The sequence below is a fragment of the Poeciliopsis prolifica genome, unplaced genomic scaffold (assembly GCF_027474105.1).
Source record: "Poeciliopsis prolifica strain line A6 unplaced genomic scaffold, Auburn_PproV2 SCAFFOLD081, whole genome shotgun sequence".
In the NCBI taxonomy this organism is placed as follows: domain Eukaryota; kingdom Metazoa; phylum Chordata; class Actinopteri; order Cyprinodontiformes; family Poeciliidae; genus Poeciliopsis; species Poeciliopsis prolifica.
Window position 1 is genome coordinate 42,669 of NW_026562456.1, and position 17,242 is coordinate 59,910.

Sequence of the window (17,242 nt, forward strand, 5' to 3'; positions counted from 1 at the left end):
TAGAGGGAAGCAACTGTTAAAAAGCAATAAGCTCAAAAGAATCTTCAAATGCAGGAACTGGTTCAAGCAAGAATCTGTTCAAAAACAGGAATCAGTTCTGCTTTCATATGCATCTGTTCAGTTTATGCTAAGCTATAAGGACTTAAAAGCAACCAAGATAAACTGAAATCCCAACCAAACACCTGCTGAGAACTGATTCCTTACAGATGGAACCGTCTGGCTCAGAGTTCATCTAGAAATGAACCGTTTCACATCATCAGTCCCTGAGTCATTCTGGAACTACATGAATTTCATCAGTAACTCGATTCAGGATCTCATTTAAATTTCCACAGAAAACTGGCATTAAAAGCAGAAGATCAAGTTTCAAACTCTTTATTATACAGACAACGTAAACAAAAATAAATCACAAAATGACGCCATCGCCTCCGCCCCGTTGGCTCCGGGTGACGTTCTACACGTTGATTGGTTCATGCTGGTTGTTCTGACGTTTGACCACAAACACTTTCTGACCTGAAATCGTCACTACGTACATAAAATCCTCCAGGATCACTGCAGACATGAAGCACGCAGGCTGGTTAGCGCTGAGCCAATCAGATCTCTCTCTGCTGAAACCAGCATCCCAATTACCTGACATGCGTTTGAACGGCGCGTCTGTTGACCCGGATAACCGGAAGCGGCAGGCCGTCCGGACCATCTGCATCATCACACCTGCAGTGTGCTCATCGTTCTCCAGCTCACCTGCAGACTGAACAGGAGGAGTTCTGTCAGAACCGGTCCGGGTTGCTTTCAAACCGAGATGAATGGCAAAAGCAAATGAGATGGATGAGCATTGCTTTCCAACAGCCGATGCTGTCAACAAAGTATGGGAGTACAATAATGACAAAAATAAAAAGTCTCACTATAGTAAATAGTTTTAAATATTTATAGATAGACACTGTTTAAAAAAACAAATATGTAACTTCAGACCATTCCTGTATAAAAGTCACCATAAAAAAATTATATACAAAAATCACAAAACTTAAAATGCATAATTATCAAAATTAAAAGAAATCAGGGCTTGAAATATGTTCAATAAATAGATGAGATTTAAGAAAAAATATAATCATGAGAAGCTGTATTTGATTCAACTAATATTGGGAAATCAAAATAATGCCAGAATTAATAGCATTATCATTTTATTCGAGACAGTTTTACTTTATTCTGGTAATTTGATTATTTTTATTTTCTCAGGGTGACTGCAATAGTTTCACTTTATGAAATTAGCTAGATTTCTTTTTATTTTTAAAGCTTTTTGCAGAATATTTGAATAATGTTTGAGCTGGTCTCTCCTGGATTTCCTCAACACGTCAGTTTAAATATTAATGTTGTGACTTAAACTTTGAAGTTATTGACATTTCCCAAATTATGCATCACTGTAAAAATGTGAACGTTTTGTAACAAACACCTAAAATGTAAAAACTTAATTTCAGAATGTTTCGATCAGCTTGCTGCAGCAGAGAAACTGTTGCTTTTCATTCTGTGTTCTGTGCTCTGAATTCGTGGTTAAAGGAGGAGAAACTCGCGTTGTTCCCAAACTCACAGCCAGAACTCCGTCCTCGCTGATGACCAGGAACCCGAGCTGGTCCGGAATCCGCTCCAGACCCGCAGTCAGAGCCGCCGTGGTCTGGAAAACAGACACACACACAGAAAACAGGCGTCCGTGAACGTCTCACCAGCTCCCAGAGCAACAAAACGCAGAGAATAAGAAGTTTAAACCCTCACCATACTGAACGTTCTCTGCTGCTGCTTGTTGTTCAAACTGCAGCTTCACTTCCGCCTGTAGCTTCACTTCCGCCGCTGCGTGACCCTCACGTGACCGCTGACGCAGCGACTCACATGATCAAGCCTGCTGATCCGGACCGTCTCTCCGCGGTGCTACTGGACCAAAGCAGCTGCGATGGCGGGTCGAGGCAAACTGATCGCCGTGATCGGGGACGAAGACACGGTGACGGGCTTCCTGCTCGGTGGGATCGGCGAGCTGAACAAGAACCGGAAGCCGAACTTCCTGGTGGTGGAGAAGGACACGAGCATCACGGAGATCGAGGAGACGTTCAAGTGAGGCCCGATACACTGGGATACCAGAAACCTCTCATTTTAAATTCATACAACATTAAAATAGAGCTCAGGTGTAATCAATAATAATCGGACAACATTATTGATGAGAATGTTAAATGTGTGAAATTCTGAATGGAATCTGGTGCGGCTTGTGGTTCAGGCCCACAAGCTCCTCCCCAACTCATATACTTCATGTTTTAACGCTTTTAGTTTCTATAAACTGTTTTTTTGTGTGTAATTTGGGAGAGAATCTATAATTATATTAATCACGACATAAATAAAAACTGTAGTTTTAACCAAAATGTTGACATAGACCAGACTCCCTTCTAAATGAACGTTTTTCAGATTAATTGATTGTTGATCGCATATAAAGCTTTATGTTCAGTCAGAATTACCTCATTATATTTATTGATAGTATTGTAAATGTTCATCTGATATTGCATAGTTCTGATTATATTGTTTTCATTTGGTTGTCAAAGTAAAATGACTTTCTAAGGATTTTGGTGCAACATCAGAATGGAATACCCGCAGAGCCAAAAATAACAGTGCAATGGAAGTATTTTATTATTTCAATTATTTATTTAAAAAATTTCATCTATGGATTACAAAAATCTTGAATGTATTCCAATTTCTGACTTTGATCCAATTCTTGATTGTGAATCCATTATTCTTGAACAGATTACCTACTTTGAACTGATTTTTGAACAAATTCCTGATTCTGCATACAATCTCGATCAGATTCTAATTCTGAATCTTAGGTTGTTGTTGTTTTTTTAATTCTTGAACAAATTACTGATTCTTGAATGGATTTCTAATTCTGAACTTAGTCTTGAACTGATTCCTGACTTAAATCTGATTCTCAGCTCTGAACAGATTTCCACATTTGAACTGATTCATAGATGTGAACTAGTTCCTGTTAAAATTCCCCTGTTATTTTAAGTGTTGGGACATTTGTTTCCTCCTGCAGGAGCTTCCTGGCACGGAATGACATCGCCATCATTCTGATCAACCAGTTCATCGCCGAGATGATCCGGCACGCCATCGACGCCCACATGCAGTCGATCCCGGCGGTGCTGGAGATCCCGTCCAAAGAGCATCCATACGATGCGTCCAAGGACTCCATCCTGCGCCGAGCCAAGGGCATGTTTTCCGCAGAAGATTTCCGATAAACGGCTGATAAACAGGCCGCTGGTGTTGATCCGCTGGTTATTTACATTGCATGTCGTCTGAGATTTCCAGGAACTGGAAGCTCAGTTTTATGTGACTGAGTGTCGTCTTTGTTTTTTTGTGTGTATTTCTGCAGTTGTTCTCCTCCCATCAGTGTTTGTGAAAATGTGTTAACTTATAAAATTGTAACAAATGTTGGATTAATAAAATATATCTGTGATTGTGGAGTTCATTGTTTATATTTTCTCAGAGAAGGTAACTACGTTTAAACATACTTTTCTACACAAACTCATTTATCTTGATCAGTATGTGTAATATTCTTATGAACCCCTTTAAAGCTGCAGTATTTAATTTTTACAAAAATATTTTTTTTCCATATTTGTTGAAACTTTAACCATGTCAAGGCAGTATGTTATGGGACAGGTAATCTGAACGGATATTTCTGTCTGAAGTAATGAACCGTTGTCAACCAGCAACAACCAATCAGAGCCAGGAGGCGGATCTTAGTGCTGTCAATCACCTTCATCTACTGCTGATAAAAATGTGCTAATGGTGGAAAAGCAAGCCACCATTACAGAAAAAACCATTTATTCACCACCTTTGGTAGCTATGCTGACTATCCTTATCATTCACAGCAGTCACTCATATTGATTGACAGCACTAAGACCCGCCTCCTGGCTTTGATTGGCTGTTTCTCATGGGCACTGGGATTAGGCAGAGGATATCTATTCACAGATAGTTTGTCTCATACTGTCACTACATTCTGTCAGTTTTACAAATATGTGGAAACATGTTTTATAAAAGTACATCCTGAACCTTTGAGATCTGACTACACAGTTGTCTCCAAATTAAGATCTGGACTTTGACTAGGTCTTTTACTTTTTTTTTTTTTTTTTAGATCATTGTCTTAAAACCCCTGAAAAAAATCAGAATTCACATCAGATTAAAGTCTAAAATGCCTGTAATGTCCAGATCATAATTCCTCCACCACCTTGCTTAACAATTAAGGTTTTCTCCAAAAGGACTTGTGATTCATGTGAATATAATCTTCAAAAACGTAATGCTGAAGTACTCTTTTTACTGTGAAGACACTTCTTTCCACTACTCTTAACAAGGTTTGTTAAAAAATGTTTAATGGTTCTGTTTGTAGATACTCTTACCCTGGGGTGAATTTCCTGGGGAAATTACTTTTCCTTCATGAATTCTTTCAAAATAGTAATGAAAGAAGCAGGATCAGGCCAGAGTGAGAAAAAACAAGTACTGAGAACATCAACATAGAGGAACTTCATCATGAAGCTTCTGTCCTTCAGCTGGAGTTTAGAAAAACATGCGCTGACCCTCAATGGAGGACAGAAAACACTTCAGTCCAGCAGAGAACCACCAATTTCATTTCCTCTTTTGTTAGAATAAATACAGTGAACCTTGTGAAGTCAACCTACTGGACCTGAGCCGAACCTACTGGACCTGAGCCGAACCTACTGGACTTGAGCCGAACCTACTGGACCTGAGCCGAACACAGAGGAGTTACACATGAACAGCAGGAAACTGACCTCAGATCAGCCAGAGGGAGTATAAATCCCTTCAGTTGGCTGGAGCTGCATCAGAGTGCCGCTCTTTTTCCCACCATCATGAAGCTGTTCCTCATGATGGTGATGATGGTGATGATGATGATGATGACTACTTTTACATCCGCTGGTCCTCTTCCTGCTCTGCCTGAGGATTCAAGGTGAGATTCAACCAGTTTACCTCTGGAGTTCTGCTGCTCTGACAGATGAAATTAGGCTTTTTTTGTTGTTGTTTTCTGTCTGCAGTGACTCCAAACTGGTGGAGGTCGTCAGGAACTCCACTGGGAATCCCCACCGATCCCAAAACGAAACAAGCTTCCCCAGGTGAGTCATGTTGACGTTATGGAGATTTTCATGATTGCGATAAAAACACTTAACTAAAGTTAAGTTTTAGCTAAAACAACAAGAGTTGTGTTTCATCTGCATCTATATTTTGGAAGGATTCGAGAATAGGGCCTTGAGGTACTCAACATTTGGTCTTTATTAGTTTAGATTTATGATTTCTACGTAACAGAATCTGGCTCATCACGCCGCACAGTCAGGTAGATTTTTAAAAAATAATTACCAGCAGCACTTTGATTGTGAATAAAAGTGGCACAAGCTTAGAGGAACATATCATTTATTTAAATATAATTTATTTTTATTAGTTCTTTAATTTTGTAGTTGAAATAATATTTTTTTAATCTTATTTATATTTGATTACAATTTAGTTTTATTTAGATTTTATCTAATTTGTTTCATTTGAGTTTTTTTGTATTTTCATATTCTTTATATGAATGTCTGTTTATTTTCCAATCTACAGTTTTTCGTTTTATTTTGCTTATTCTTTTATATATTTTTGCTTTTGTAATTATTCCTTTCAAACTATTATGGTTATTTTAATGTAAGTGGAATGTTCTGATATTTTACTATATTTTAGTTAGGCTGAAACTTATTTACTTTGTTTTATTTAGGGTTTTTTTCTTATATTTTATATTCGTTGCTAATTTTTTATTTTCTAATTTTATTTTTCTCTCATTTAGTAAATTGTTTTTTTTCAGTATTTTCTAATTTTGTCCTTATAATTTTCTATTTGTTTCATTTTTAAAAAATAATTTCATTTAATGTTTTCTGACATTTTAGCAGTAGGTGCAGCTCCCGTCATGATTTGTACAAGAGACGTTACATTAGATTGACGTGATGCAGACGTCTTCTCATCGTTTCAGTCTTTTTGTACAAACTTGTTGTGGTTCTGCTTTTGTCTTTCAGTTTTGACTCTCCTGTGAACATTAACGGGACAGAGGACAGCAGGTAAGTTCCCTGTCAACAAACTTTTATAAAAGGGAAATACTGTTTAATTCATTTTGCTAATCGATCTGTGTTCTTGTCATGAACAGAAATCCCTTCATGTGAGTAAACTCTGCAGGAAATCCTCAGCTCCAGCTCCGCGTCCGTCCACGTTCAAACTGCTCTGTATTTGTCTTCTAGGTTGGTCCTCCCTCAGGACCATCCGTAAGAATCGTTCCTCATATTAAACATTCAGTATCTGCGCAGACGCTCGACTGTGTTGTTCTCAGACAGATGTGAAACCAGATGTTTGTCTATGTGTGTTTCAGGGAACCTGACAAGGAGTATGTATTATTGATAATCTGATTGGCTGAAAGGGATCGTCACTGGGTGAAGGAAAAACTCATAAGTTTAACTTTCAAAACACCGTAACTATATGTCAAGGAGTTAAAACCAAGAGCCATAAGCATATAAGATGAAGATTACAAACCAAGTTAAACACAAAGCAAATCAAAGAAGGCGAGATGAGAACAGAGTTGGTCAAAAGTTGTACTCAAGTAAGTGATACTTCAACATATTTCTATTCAAGAAAACGTAAACAGAAGGTCTCCAAAATAAGAGTGAAAAACTATTTGGTGAAAAGTCTAAATTTAACTACTGATCTTATCAAATGATCAAATATTTAATATTTATAAATTACACCACCAGACAGACCAAAATATAAAGTTAATAGGAACTTTCGGTATTTCAAAGTCAAAAATGACAATAATTAGTAAAAGTAACATCATCAGGTCAAATGCAATTTTTCCCAAATCTGTTTCTTTGAATAAAAACCTTATGAAACGTTAACAAAACTGTATCAGTTTGTCTGCTGAATGAGACACAAATTCAGAAATTTTACTCAAGTAAAAATAAAAAAAGTAAAAATTCTCATAAAAGTACATATTTTCAAAAAGGTTACTGAAGTAGATGTGACTGTGTAAATGTAACTAGTTACAGACCCACAGACCTTAACATTTAATCAGGTTCATGTGTACGGAAGCAGCAGAATAATAACATTTTCAAAAGACTTAAACCTAAATTTCAAAACATCTAGAAACAAGGGAATGACTAGGATCCACGGGCACCTGAACAATTTGATTGGTAGATTAAAATAATAATAATAATAATTACTTAAAACCTGGCAAATCTTTTAAATTTTTCACTCCCGGGTGTCGCCATTTCTTCACCTGCGCGATGCAAGCTGGACCGAAGATGATTCTGTCCTAGAAGATAACCTTCCGCCCGCAAAAACTAACACTGTTAGCAGTACTGGGTGTTTAAAAGGCCAATGAAGCATCTTTAAGTTTGTGTAATATATTTGAGAAAATGTTTTGATCCCAATGCTAACTGTAAACAACTTGAGTTAGAAACTGGAGCTCTTTGCAATATTCAGATCAATAAATTAAAAAGAAATTGGTGAAGTACATTTAGATTGTGATTGGTTTTCTGTCATGATTCATATCATTTTCATATACATAGGAACAGATTCTGAAAATTGGAGAGGACTTAATGAATGGATTAATCAGGATGATCTTAAATCATACAACTAAAAGATAACCTGACATGAGGACCTTCCTTCTGATTAAGCTTCTTTGAATTTAAATATTTGTTAGTACAGAGAATAACACTGAAATGTTCTTCTTGCAGGCGTGTTCATTTGAACATAGGATGTTCCATCAGCCTTTGCCATACGACGAGGCTCGGTGAAACTCTCCAGTCTGGTGGAGATGAATCTGCTGGAGGGTCTGTCCATGATCCTTATGGACCTGGGAAGTGACATCACAAACTCGCCACTGCTACCTGACCAGACGCAGACAGACATCATGAAATCACCTTTGATTTTCTCTTTGCTCTACTTACCAGCTTCATGAGATGCATTATAGGTAAACCTAATCAACAAACCCATTACAGAAAAAATATGTCATTTGGGGGATTTAATTTAATTTAATCTTTATTAAGGACAGTGCACATTAATGAACAGTCAACACTACTGTATAGACTGTAAATCAGACATATTATAGCATAATTGCTAATTTCCATCTGTAGTCCTAGACAAGGAGACCCAAACAACAAAAGACATTATAAACATACAATCAAGAATTAATAATCAATAATCAGTTATTCCAAAACAAAAATATATGTGCTTAATTGACTGAGTCCGACACAAATAGAACAACCAGAGTCTCTTTGCTTATAAATGCTGTGTTAAAGCGCTTTCAGATGTTATTTTCTTCTGGAGGCTGATTTTAAATAAAGATGATCTTTGGCGCCATCTGGTGGCGGAATAAAGAAGCTCATTCTTTCTCAGTGAGTCTTAAGAGTTTATTTCAGTTTATTTGATAACTCTTCTGCATATATGACCAACATCGTAACAAACAGGGTTGTTGCAGTTAAAAACACGATGAAACATTAACAGGATGATGTGAAACACTTAAAACCACTGATACACACAGAGACGTTTGGCTTCTTCAGAGAAGTTTGGCAGCTTTTTTTTCAGGAGGGATGTTGTCAGTGAAGGTACCTGGAGATCTGCAGTTTGCTGATTCCACAAGGAAGATGAAAGATGAAAGCATTCACTCATTTATATCGAACAAACATTGGAGAAAAAAATAAAGCAAACGATAAACCAAACAATCCCGACAATAATTACAGTTTTGATTGGTTTTAAACAATACGGTGGAAACAATAAATCAAAATTCTTATCAAGACATTTAAATAAATAATTTGATAACAATGTGATAAAATCCAAATTTTAGAGACAGAAAGTGGCGACTTTTTGAGGTGTGATCAGTTATTGATCATGATTATTTGCACACAGCAACAATTGTCACTAAGAAATTTAGAAATGCATAAGAAATAAATATTTCGACGAAATCTCTAGTTTGGTGCCGCGAATTGACATGAATCAAACTTAGACTTAGACTTAGACTTAGACTTAGACTTCCTTTATTGTCATTGTACAAAAAAAACACAAGGTGAATCCTGACAACGAAATGTTGTTACTTGGCTACCAGTGTAGCAGAGCTAAAACCTTATACTACCCAATAAATAAATAAATACAAGTGCCATAGAATACAAAGGTTCAGTGTTGTGAGAAAAACTAAACTAAAGTGCATGTATTGACATGTCCATGGGGGGGTCATTTGGTTTGTGAGTGTGTGGAGGGGTGTTATGTGGCGTTAAGCAGTCTGATGGCCCGGGGGAAGAAACTGTTCAGTAGTCTGGTTGTTCTGCACAAGATGCTGCGGAACCTTCTTCCAGACGCCAGGGGGGAAACAGTCCATGGTTGGGGTGGGTGGGGTCGGAGAGGATCTGGTGAGCGCGAGATAGGCAGCGCCTCTCTGCGATGTCCTTGATGCAGGGGAGCAGAGCCCCCGTGATCTTCTCCCCTGTCCTCACCACCCTCTGTAGAGACTTCCAGTCAGAGGCCCTGCAGCTCCCAGACCAGATGGAGATGTAGCTGGTCAGTTGGCTCTCGATGGTCCCTCTGTAGAAGGTCTGAAGGATGGGGGGCGGGAGGATGCTCTCTTCATCCGACGCAGGAAGTGCATGCGCTGCTGGCCCTTCTTCACCAGTGAGGAGATGTGGGGAGACCAGCTGAGGTTGTCGTTGATGTGCACCCCCAGGAACTTGATGCTGCTGACGACCTCCACTGCTGAGTCATTGATGAGGAGTGGTGTGTGGATGGGTCTGGATTTCCTGAAGTCTACGATGATCTCCTTGGTCTTGTTGACATTCAGGATCAGGTTGTTTCCACTGCACCAGTCCACCAGATGCCGCACCTCCTCCCTATAGGCCGTCTCGTTGTTGTCCCGGATGAGGCCCACCACTGTGGTGTCATCCGCGTACTTCAGGATGTGGTTGGATCTGAAGTGTGGACGGCAGTCGTGGGTCATCAGGGTGAACAGGGTGTTACTGGTTTCAACAGGATGTTGGTGATGTATAAACACTGAAAAACAATCTCAGATACATAATATCAGAAAGTAGAAGCTGTCCTCAGTCAGAACAGTTTGTACTGTACAAAAAAGGCACAACAGCCTGATAAAGAAAGCTGGTTCTATTCTGGGGACGACGGTGGAACATCTGATGATGATTATGCAAGGAAGGATTCTTCATAGGACCAAGAAAATATGGACAACCCTGAACATCCTCTTCATGAGACTGTTTGGGGAAGGCAGAGCATTTTCAGTTAGAGGCTTCCTCAGGTTTACTCTATAAGAAGAGATCTTTCATTCTAGCAAACAGTACAATATGTGCCTTCAGCCATTAAAATCTACAATAACTGATAACCCAACTCCTAACCTATGTAACCCGATGTACACCGTGCTCATCAGGAGCTCCTCTTGTCAATCGCAACAGTGGCTTGGATCCCTGAAGTCCTATCTTTCTTCCCTCTAGGCCTGGGTCAGGGGCATGTGGCCTCGGCATGTGGTTACATATGAACAACAGAAAACTGATCTCAGATCAGCCAGAGGGAGTATAAATCCCTTCAGTTGGCCGGAGCTGCATCAGAGGCCGCTCTACTTCCCACCATGAAGCTGTTACTCGTGATGGTGGTGCTGATTGTGGTTATGGCTACTTTTACATCCGCCGGTCCTCTTCCTGCTCCACCGGAGGATTCAAGGTGAGTTTCAACCTCAATCAGCCTCAGTTTATCTCTGGAGTTCTGCTGCTCTGACAGATGAGATGCGGCTTTTTGTTGTTGTTTTCTCTCTGCAGTGACTTCAAACTCCTGGAGGATGTCAGGAACGCTCCTAGGAATCCCCACCGTTCTCCAAAAATCGCAAACTTCCCCAGGTCAGTCATGTAGATGAAGGTTATGGAGGTTTTTAGGTCTATATTCAAAACATTTGCTGCTAAAATTTAGTTTTAAGTTCATTTCTACCTTTGAGTTTTGGTTGTGGGGTAGCAAAAAAATAAAAAGTTTTGTTTCATTTACGTCTGTATTTTGAAGTGATTCGAGAACAGTGCCTTGAGGTACTCAACAATTGATCCTCCTCAGTTTAAATTTATAATGATCAAATAACAGAATCTCACTCATCACTACTCACAGTCATGTCTGATATGTTTAAATAATGTAAATCTATTTTACTACTTCTTTTCATTTCTATTCATTTATTTAGACATTATTTGGATTTTGTGTGTCTTTCCAGCTAATTGAGTCTCTGTGTTGTCACGTTTCTTCTCCTTGATTGTCCCCAACTGTCTCCTAGTTTCTCCCTTGTGTATTTAACCCAACGTGTGTCACTTGCTCCCTGTCAGATCCTTGTCCTGCTTTTTGTCAATAATGTTTGTCTCATTGTTCACCACTGTCTTCTTCCAGTGCTAATAAATTCCTAGCATTATTGCTCACCAGTGCTGCATAAACTCCTGTACTCTTCTGTGATCATAATCATCACCTTGACATCTGCAAAACATAAAAATTTTGCCGTTATGCATGAAATATCTTAAACAAACAAATATTATTGGCTTGTGTGCTACTGTTTAATATATTCGCCACAGCTAAAACCGTTATCCAGAGCCAATAAGTAAACTAGAGCTAACAGAGTTAGCCAGAGCTAATACCATAAAATAGAGCTAATACCGTTAGCCAGTGCTAATACAGTTAACTACAGCTAACACCGTTAGCAGTAGCTAACAGTGTTCACTTAAGCTGCTTCACTGTTCAAAAGGCCAGTGAAGCAGCTTAAGTTTCTATAACATCCATCGTCTGCTGTTTATCCAGGGTCGGGTCGCGGGGTTAGCAGCTTCAGAAGGGAGGCCCAGACTTCCCTCTCCTCAGCCACTTGTTCCAGCTCCTCAGGGGGAACCCCAAGGCGTTTTCAGGCAAGCTGGGAGACATAGTCCCTCCAGTGTGTCCTGGGTCTTCCTCTCCTCCCAGTGGGACGTGCCTGGAACACCTCACCAGAGAGGCGTCCCGGAGGCATCCTGACCAGATGGCTGAGCCTCAATGGGCTCCTCTCGATGTGGAGGAGCAGCGGCTCTACTCTGAGTCCTTCCCGGATGACTGAACTTCTCACCCTATCTCTAAGGGAGAGCCTAGCCACCCTACACAGGAAACCCATTTCGGCCACTTGTATCAGAGATCTTGTTTTTTCAGTCATGACCCAAAGCTCATAACCATAGATGAGGGTAGGAACGTAGATTAACTGGTAAATCGAGAGCTTCGCTTTTTGGCTCAGTTCTCTCTTCACCATGACAGACCGGTACAGCGCCAGCTTCACGGTAGATGCTGCGCTAATCCGCCTGTCGACCTCCAACTCCCCTCTTCCCTCATTCATGAACAAGATCCCGAGATACTTGAACTCCACCAGTTGGGGCAGGACATCCTCCCGACCCAGAGAAGGCTTTTTAACCTTTTCTGGCTCAAGACCAAGGCCTCGGAGTTGGAGGCACTGATCCTTGTCCCGGCCGCTTCACACTCGGCTGAGATCCGCTCATTAACACACTGTTTCTGTAACACACCACACTAATACATACAAAAAGATTTAATGTCTTTGTCTTCTTTCAGTTTAATTGTATTTTATTTTTAAGATAAATTATTAATCTGTATGTTGTGCTCCAATGTTTAACTGTGTGGGTATTAATAAATGTTTACGAAAGGAAAAAAAATACACAATTTTTTTATTCAATTGATAAATCAAGATTATTTTAAATCACAGCTAGAAGACAACCTAGCATCAGGAACTGCTTCTGTTTTTTTTTATTTACCTAGCATACGTTTTTTTATACAGAAAATAACACTGATTCTGTTCTTCTTTCAGGGAATTCAAAAACAAGATGAAAGACTGGTTCAGTAAAAAAGTTAAGGCTGTTGGAGATAAAGTCAAAGGAGCGCTAGCCAAAGTACCTGCAGTTATTCAAGGGTGACATCACCAACTCGCCACTTCTACCTGACTAGACGCAGACAGACATCAAGAAATTACCTTTGATTTTCTCTTTGCTCTTTAATCATTTTGTGTTTAAACCCAAAAATATTTTCTGGAAATCTCCACAATAAACATAGTTAGTCTGATCTTATTGTCCCATTTTATACTGAAAAACTGTTGCATCGGTCAAGGTTTTACATAATGCACAATAAAATAAGCAATTCAAGTAGTATGTTTCATAATCATTATACCCAAGATATAAATTGCAGCATCCATATTTAACTACTGAATGTGATTATTTACTTTATGTTTTTTCTACTTACCAGCTTCATGAGATGCATTAAAGGTAAACCTAATCAACAAACCCATTACAGAAAATACACAAACATGTGTCATTTGGGGGATTTAATCAGTTATTCCAAAACAAAAATATATGTGCTTAATTGACTGAGTCTGACACAAATAGAACAACCAGAGTCTCTTTGCTTATAGATGCTGTGTTAAAGCACTTTCAGATGTTATTTTCTTCTGGAGGCTGATTTTAAATAAAGTTGATCTTTGGCGCCATCTGGTGGCGGAATAAAGAAGCTCATTCTTTCTCAGTGAGTCTTAAGAGTTTATTTCAGTTTATTTGATAACTCTTCTGCATATATGACCAACAACGTAACAAACAGGGTTGTTGCAGTTAAAAACACGATGAAACATTAACAGAATGATGTGAAACACTTAAAACCACTGATACACACAGAGACGTTTGGCTTCTTCAGAGAAGTTTGGCAGCTTTTTTTTCAGGAGGGATGTTGTCAGTGAAGGTACCTGGAGATCTGCAGTTTGCTGATTCCACAAGGAAGATGAAAGATGAAAGCCCTCATTCATTTAAATCGAACAAACATTGGAGAAAAAAATAAAGCAAACGGTAACCAAACATTCCCGACAATAATTACAGTTTTGATTGGTTTTAAACAATATAGTGGAAACAATAAATCAAAATTATTATCAAGAAATTTATTAAAATAAATTAAAAACGATGCGATAAAATCCAAATCTTTGAGGTGTGGCCAGTTATTGATCATATTATTTGCACATGGTAACAATTGTTACTAGGAAATTTAGAAATGCATAAGAAAAAATTTTTTGGGCACCCCTTCTAGTGCGGTGTTGCCATTCGCCACTTATGGAACCGGTTTTCACTGGTTTCAACAGGATGTTGGTGACGTATAAACACTGAAAAACAACCTCAGATACATAATATCAGAAAGTAGAAGCTGTCCTCAGTCAGAACAGTTTGTACTGACACTTTTCTGTATCTAAAAGTCAGGAGAAGAGGCAGTTGAAGAGACTGAAGTTACAAGGTAACAGATCCAGCGTCCTGAAGCTCTGTGTGATTCTGCATCATCTCGTCAACATTAGCCCGACCTGAGAGACAGCTCCACTGTTATGGAAGACATCCTGCATGGTCCGGTACCAACGGAAACACAACCATCAGTCATCAATGACCCTTTGACCTGGTAACCCACATCATGAAGGTCCTGGAGAGACTCTTGAATTATCAGACAAGGACATATCAAGACCCACTGCAGTTTGCTTATTCCTGTGAAGTTGGAGTTGAAGACATCCTCATACACCTGCTAACAAACCCACTGCCATTTGGACAAAGCAGGCAGCACTGTTAGCATCATATTATTTCATTTCTCCAGTGTTTTTAATAGAATTCAGTCTCATTTGCTCTGTGAGAAACTCCAGAAGACACAGGTGGAGGCCTCAACAATCACCTGGCTGGCTCACAAACAGACAACAGTCTGTGATACTGAAGAAGGTCTGTGTGTATCGAACCAGGTGTTCAGCAACACAGGAACACCACAGGGACTGTATTCTCACCATTCCTTTTCTCTCAGACTTACAACCCAAATCCAACTTCTGTCTTGTCCAGAAACACTCAGATGCTCTGCAGTGGTTGGTAAATTAGAGATGGACAAGAGGCTGAGTACAAAGAGCTGGTGGACCGCTTTGTGTCATGGTGTGGAAGCAATCCTAAATGTGAACTAAACAAAGGAGGTGATTGTCAATTTGAGGAGGAAAAGGATTAGATTAAACCAAATTTCCATCATGGGAGAAGAAGTGGAGGTGGTTGAGGAATATAAATACCTAAGTGTTCATCTGGACTGGAGATGTAACAATGAAGCCATCTATTAGAAGGAATAGAGCAGACTGGACTTCTTGAGGAAGCTAAGATCCTTCAAGGATAGCAGCAAGATGCTACAAACCTTCTATAAGTCGGTTGTTGAGAGCATCATCTGTTCTTCTGTCACCTGTTGGGGCAGCAGCATCAGAGCTGTGAAGGGAAACGGTTCAACAGCCTGATAAAGAAAGCTGGTTCTATTCTGGGGACGACGGTGGAACGTCTAACGATGATTATGCAAAGAAGGATTCTTCATAGGACCAAGAAAATATGGACAACCCTGAACATCCTCTTCATGAGACTGTCTTGGGAAGGCGGAGCATCTTCAATTAGAGGCTTCCTCAGGTTTACTCTATAAGAAGAGATCTTTCATTCTAGCAAACAGTACAATATGTGCCTTCATCCATTACAATCTACAATAACTCTGATAACCCAAATCCTAAACTATGTAACCCCGATGTACACCGTGCTCATCAGGAGCTCCTCTTGTCAATTGCAACAGTGGCTTGGATCCCTGAAGTCCTATCTTTCTTCCCTCTAGGCCAGGGTCTTAAATGAACAATTGTGATTGGCTTGTGTGCTACTGTTCAATGCATTCGCCACAGCTAAAACCGTTAGCCAGAGCTAATAAGTAAACTAGAGCTAAAACCGTTAGCCAGAGCTAATATTGTAAACTAGAGCTAACACGGTTAGCCAGAGCTAATACCGTAAACTAGAGCTAACACTGTTAGCCAGAGCTAATACATAAACTAGAGCTAACAGGGAAAACAAAGCCCAGTTAAAGAAGTAATTTGGTAAAAGACTTAAGACCGTTGGAAATGTAATCTCTGGAGAGCTAGACAGACATCATGAAATCACCTTTGATTTTCTCTTTGCTCTTTAATCATTTTGTGTTTAAACCCAAAAATATTTTCTGGAAATCTTCACAATAAACATAAATGTAATTATTTACTTTATGTTTTTTCTACTTACCAGCTTCATGAGATGCATTAAAGGTAAACCTAATCAACAAACCCATTACAGAAAATACACAAACATGTGTCATTTGGGGGATTTAATCAGTTATTCCAAAACAAAAATATATGTGCTTAACTGAATGAGTCTGACACAAATAGAACAACCAGATTCTCTTTGCTTATAGATGCTGTGTTAAAGCACTTTCAGATGTTATTTTCTTCTGGAGGCTGATTTTAAATAAAGATGATCTTTGGCGCCATCTGGTGGCGGAATAAAGAAGCTCATTCTTTCTCAGTGAGTCTTAAGAGTTTATTTCAGTTTATTTGATAACTCTTCTGCATATATGACCAACATCGTAACAAACAGGGTTGTTGCAGTTAAAAACACGATGAAACATTAACAGGATGATGTGAAACACTTAAAACCACTGATACACACAGAGACGTTTGGCTTCTTCAGAGAAGTTTGGCAGCTTTTTTTTCAGGAGGGATGTTGTCAGTGAAGGTACTTGGAGATCTGCAGTTTGCCGACTCCACAAGGAAGATGAGAAACGTCTGAACACAACGTCTTCAGTTGGACCTGAACGCTGAGGACGGAGCCACATAAATTCATGCAGAAAGAAATGTACACTGACCAGGTGAGTCTACAAACTCTGAAAATATATCTTCAGAAGCAGCCAAGTTTGTGGATTCCACTGTTTGTGCCTCTTAAGGTTTATTTTAGTATAATGACAGAAAAATGTGTGCAGTGAAGCAGATTTCTCCAACAGCTGTTGATGATCATTACCCAAATTAAAAAGTTTTTGTTGGAAAGTTTTAATTTTGTGTCTAAATGTGATACAACACAAGACATTTCATGTAAACATCAGGGCTATATCTTTAGACTCTGGATTTCATGAAACTGCTGCATGTGTTGCAGAGCCACTGATCAAACAATCAACAATGAAATAAAAGCATAGCCCACTAAGGAGTTTTTGCACCGAAAGCAGTTCACCAGTTTAACTTGCAACTGGCTATTGTATTGGCTCTTGACACCATCAGAAACACCACCACTCACAGAGCTTAATGTTTGTTGGATCAGTTACTCACAGGATAGGGTTACAA

At 39.2% G+C, this 17,242-nt stretch overlaps 2 protein-coding genes across 2 annotated transcripts; one reads left to right on the top strand and one right to left on the bottom strand.

Moving 5' to 3' along the window:
- Positions 1 to 356: 356 nt before the first annotated feature.
- lamtor4 (late endosomal/lysosomal adaptor, MAPK and MTOR activator 4) lies at positions 357 to 1,876 on the bottom strand. The gene is made up of 4 exons (XM_055022061.1): positions 1,762 to 1,876; positions 1,580 to 1,663; positions 628 to 745; positions 357 to 549 (listed from the first exon to the last, which is right to left on the bottom strand). The coding sequence occupies exons 1-4, from the start codon at positions 1,762 to 1,764 to the stop codon at positions 452 to 454; spliced, it is 303 nt and encodes a 100-aa protein (XP_054878036.1). The 5' UTR covers positions 1,765 to 1,876; the 3' UTR covers positions 357 to 451.
- Positions 1,855 to 3,488, top strand: atp6v1f (ATPase H+ transporting V1 subunit F). The gene is made up of 2 exons (XM_055022060.1): positions 1,855 to 2,094; positions 3,062 to 3,488. The coding sequence occupies exons 1-2, from the start codon at positions 1,937 to 1,939 to the stop codon at positions 3,261 to 3,263; spliced, it is 360 nt and encodes a 119-aa protein (XP_054878035.1). The 5' UTR covers positions 1,855 to 1,936; the 3' UTR covers positions 3,264 to 3,488.
- The last annotated feature ends 13,754 nt before the right edge of the window (positions 3,489 to 17,242 follow it).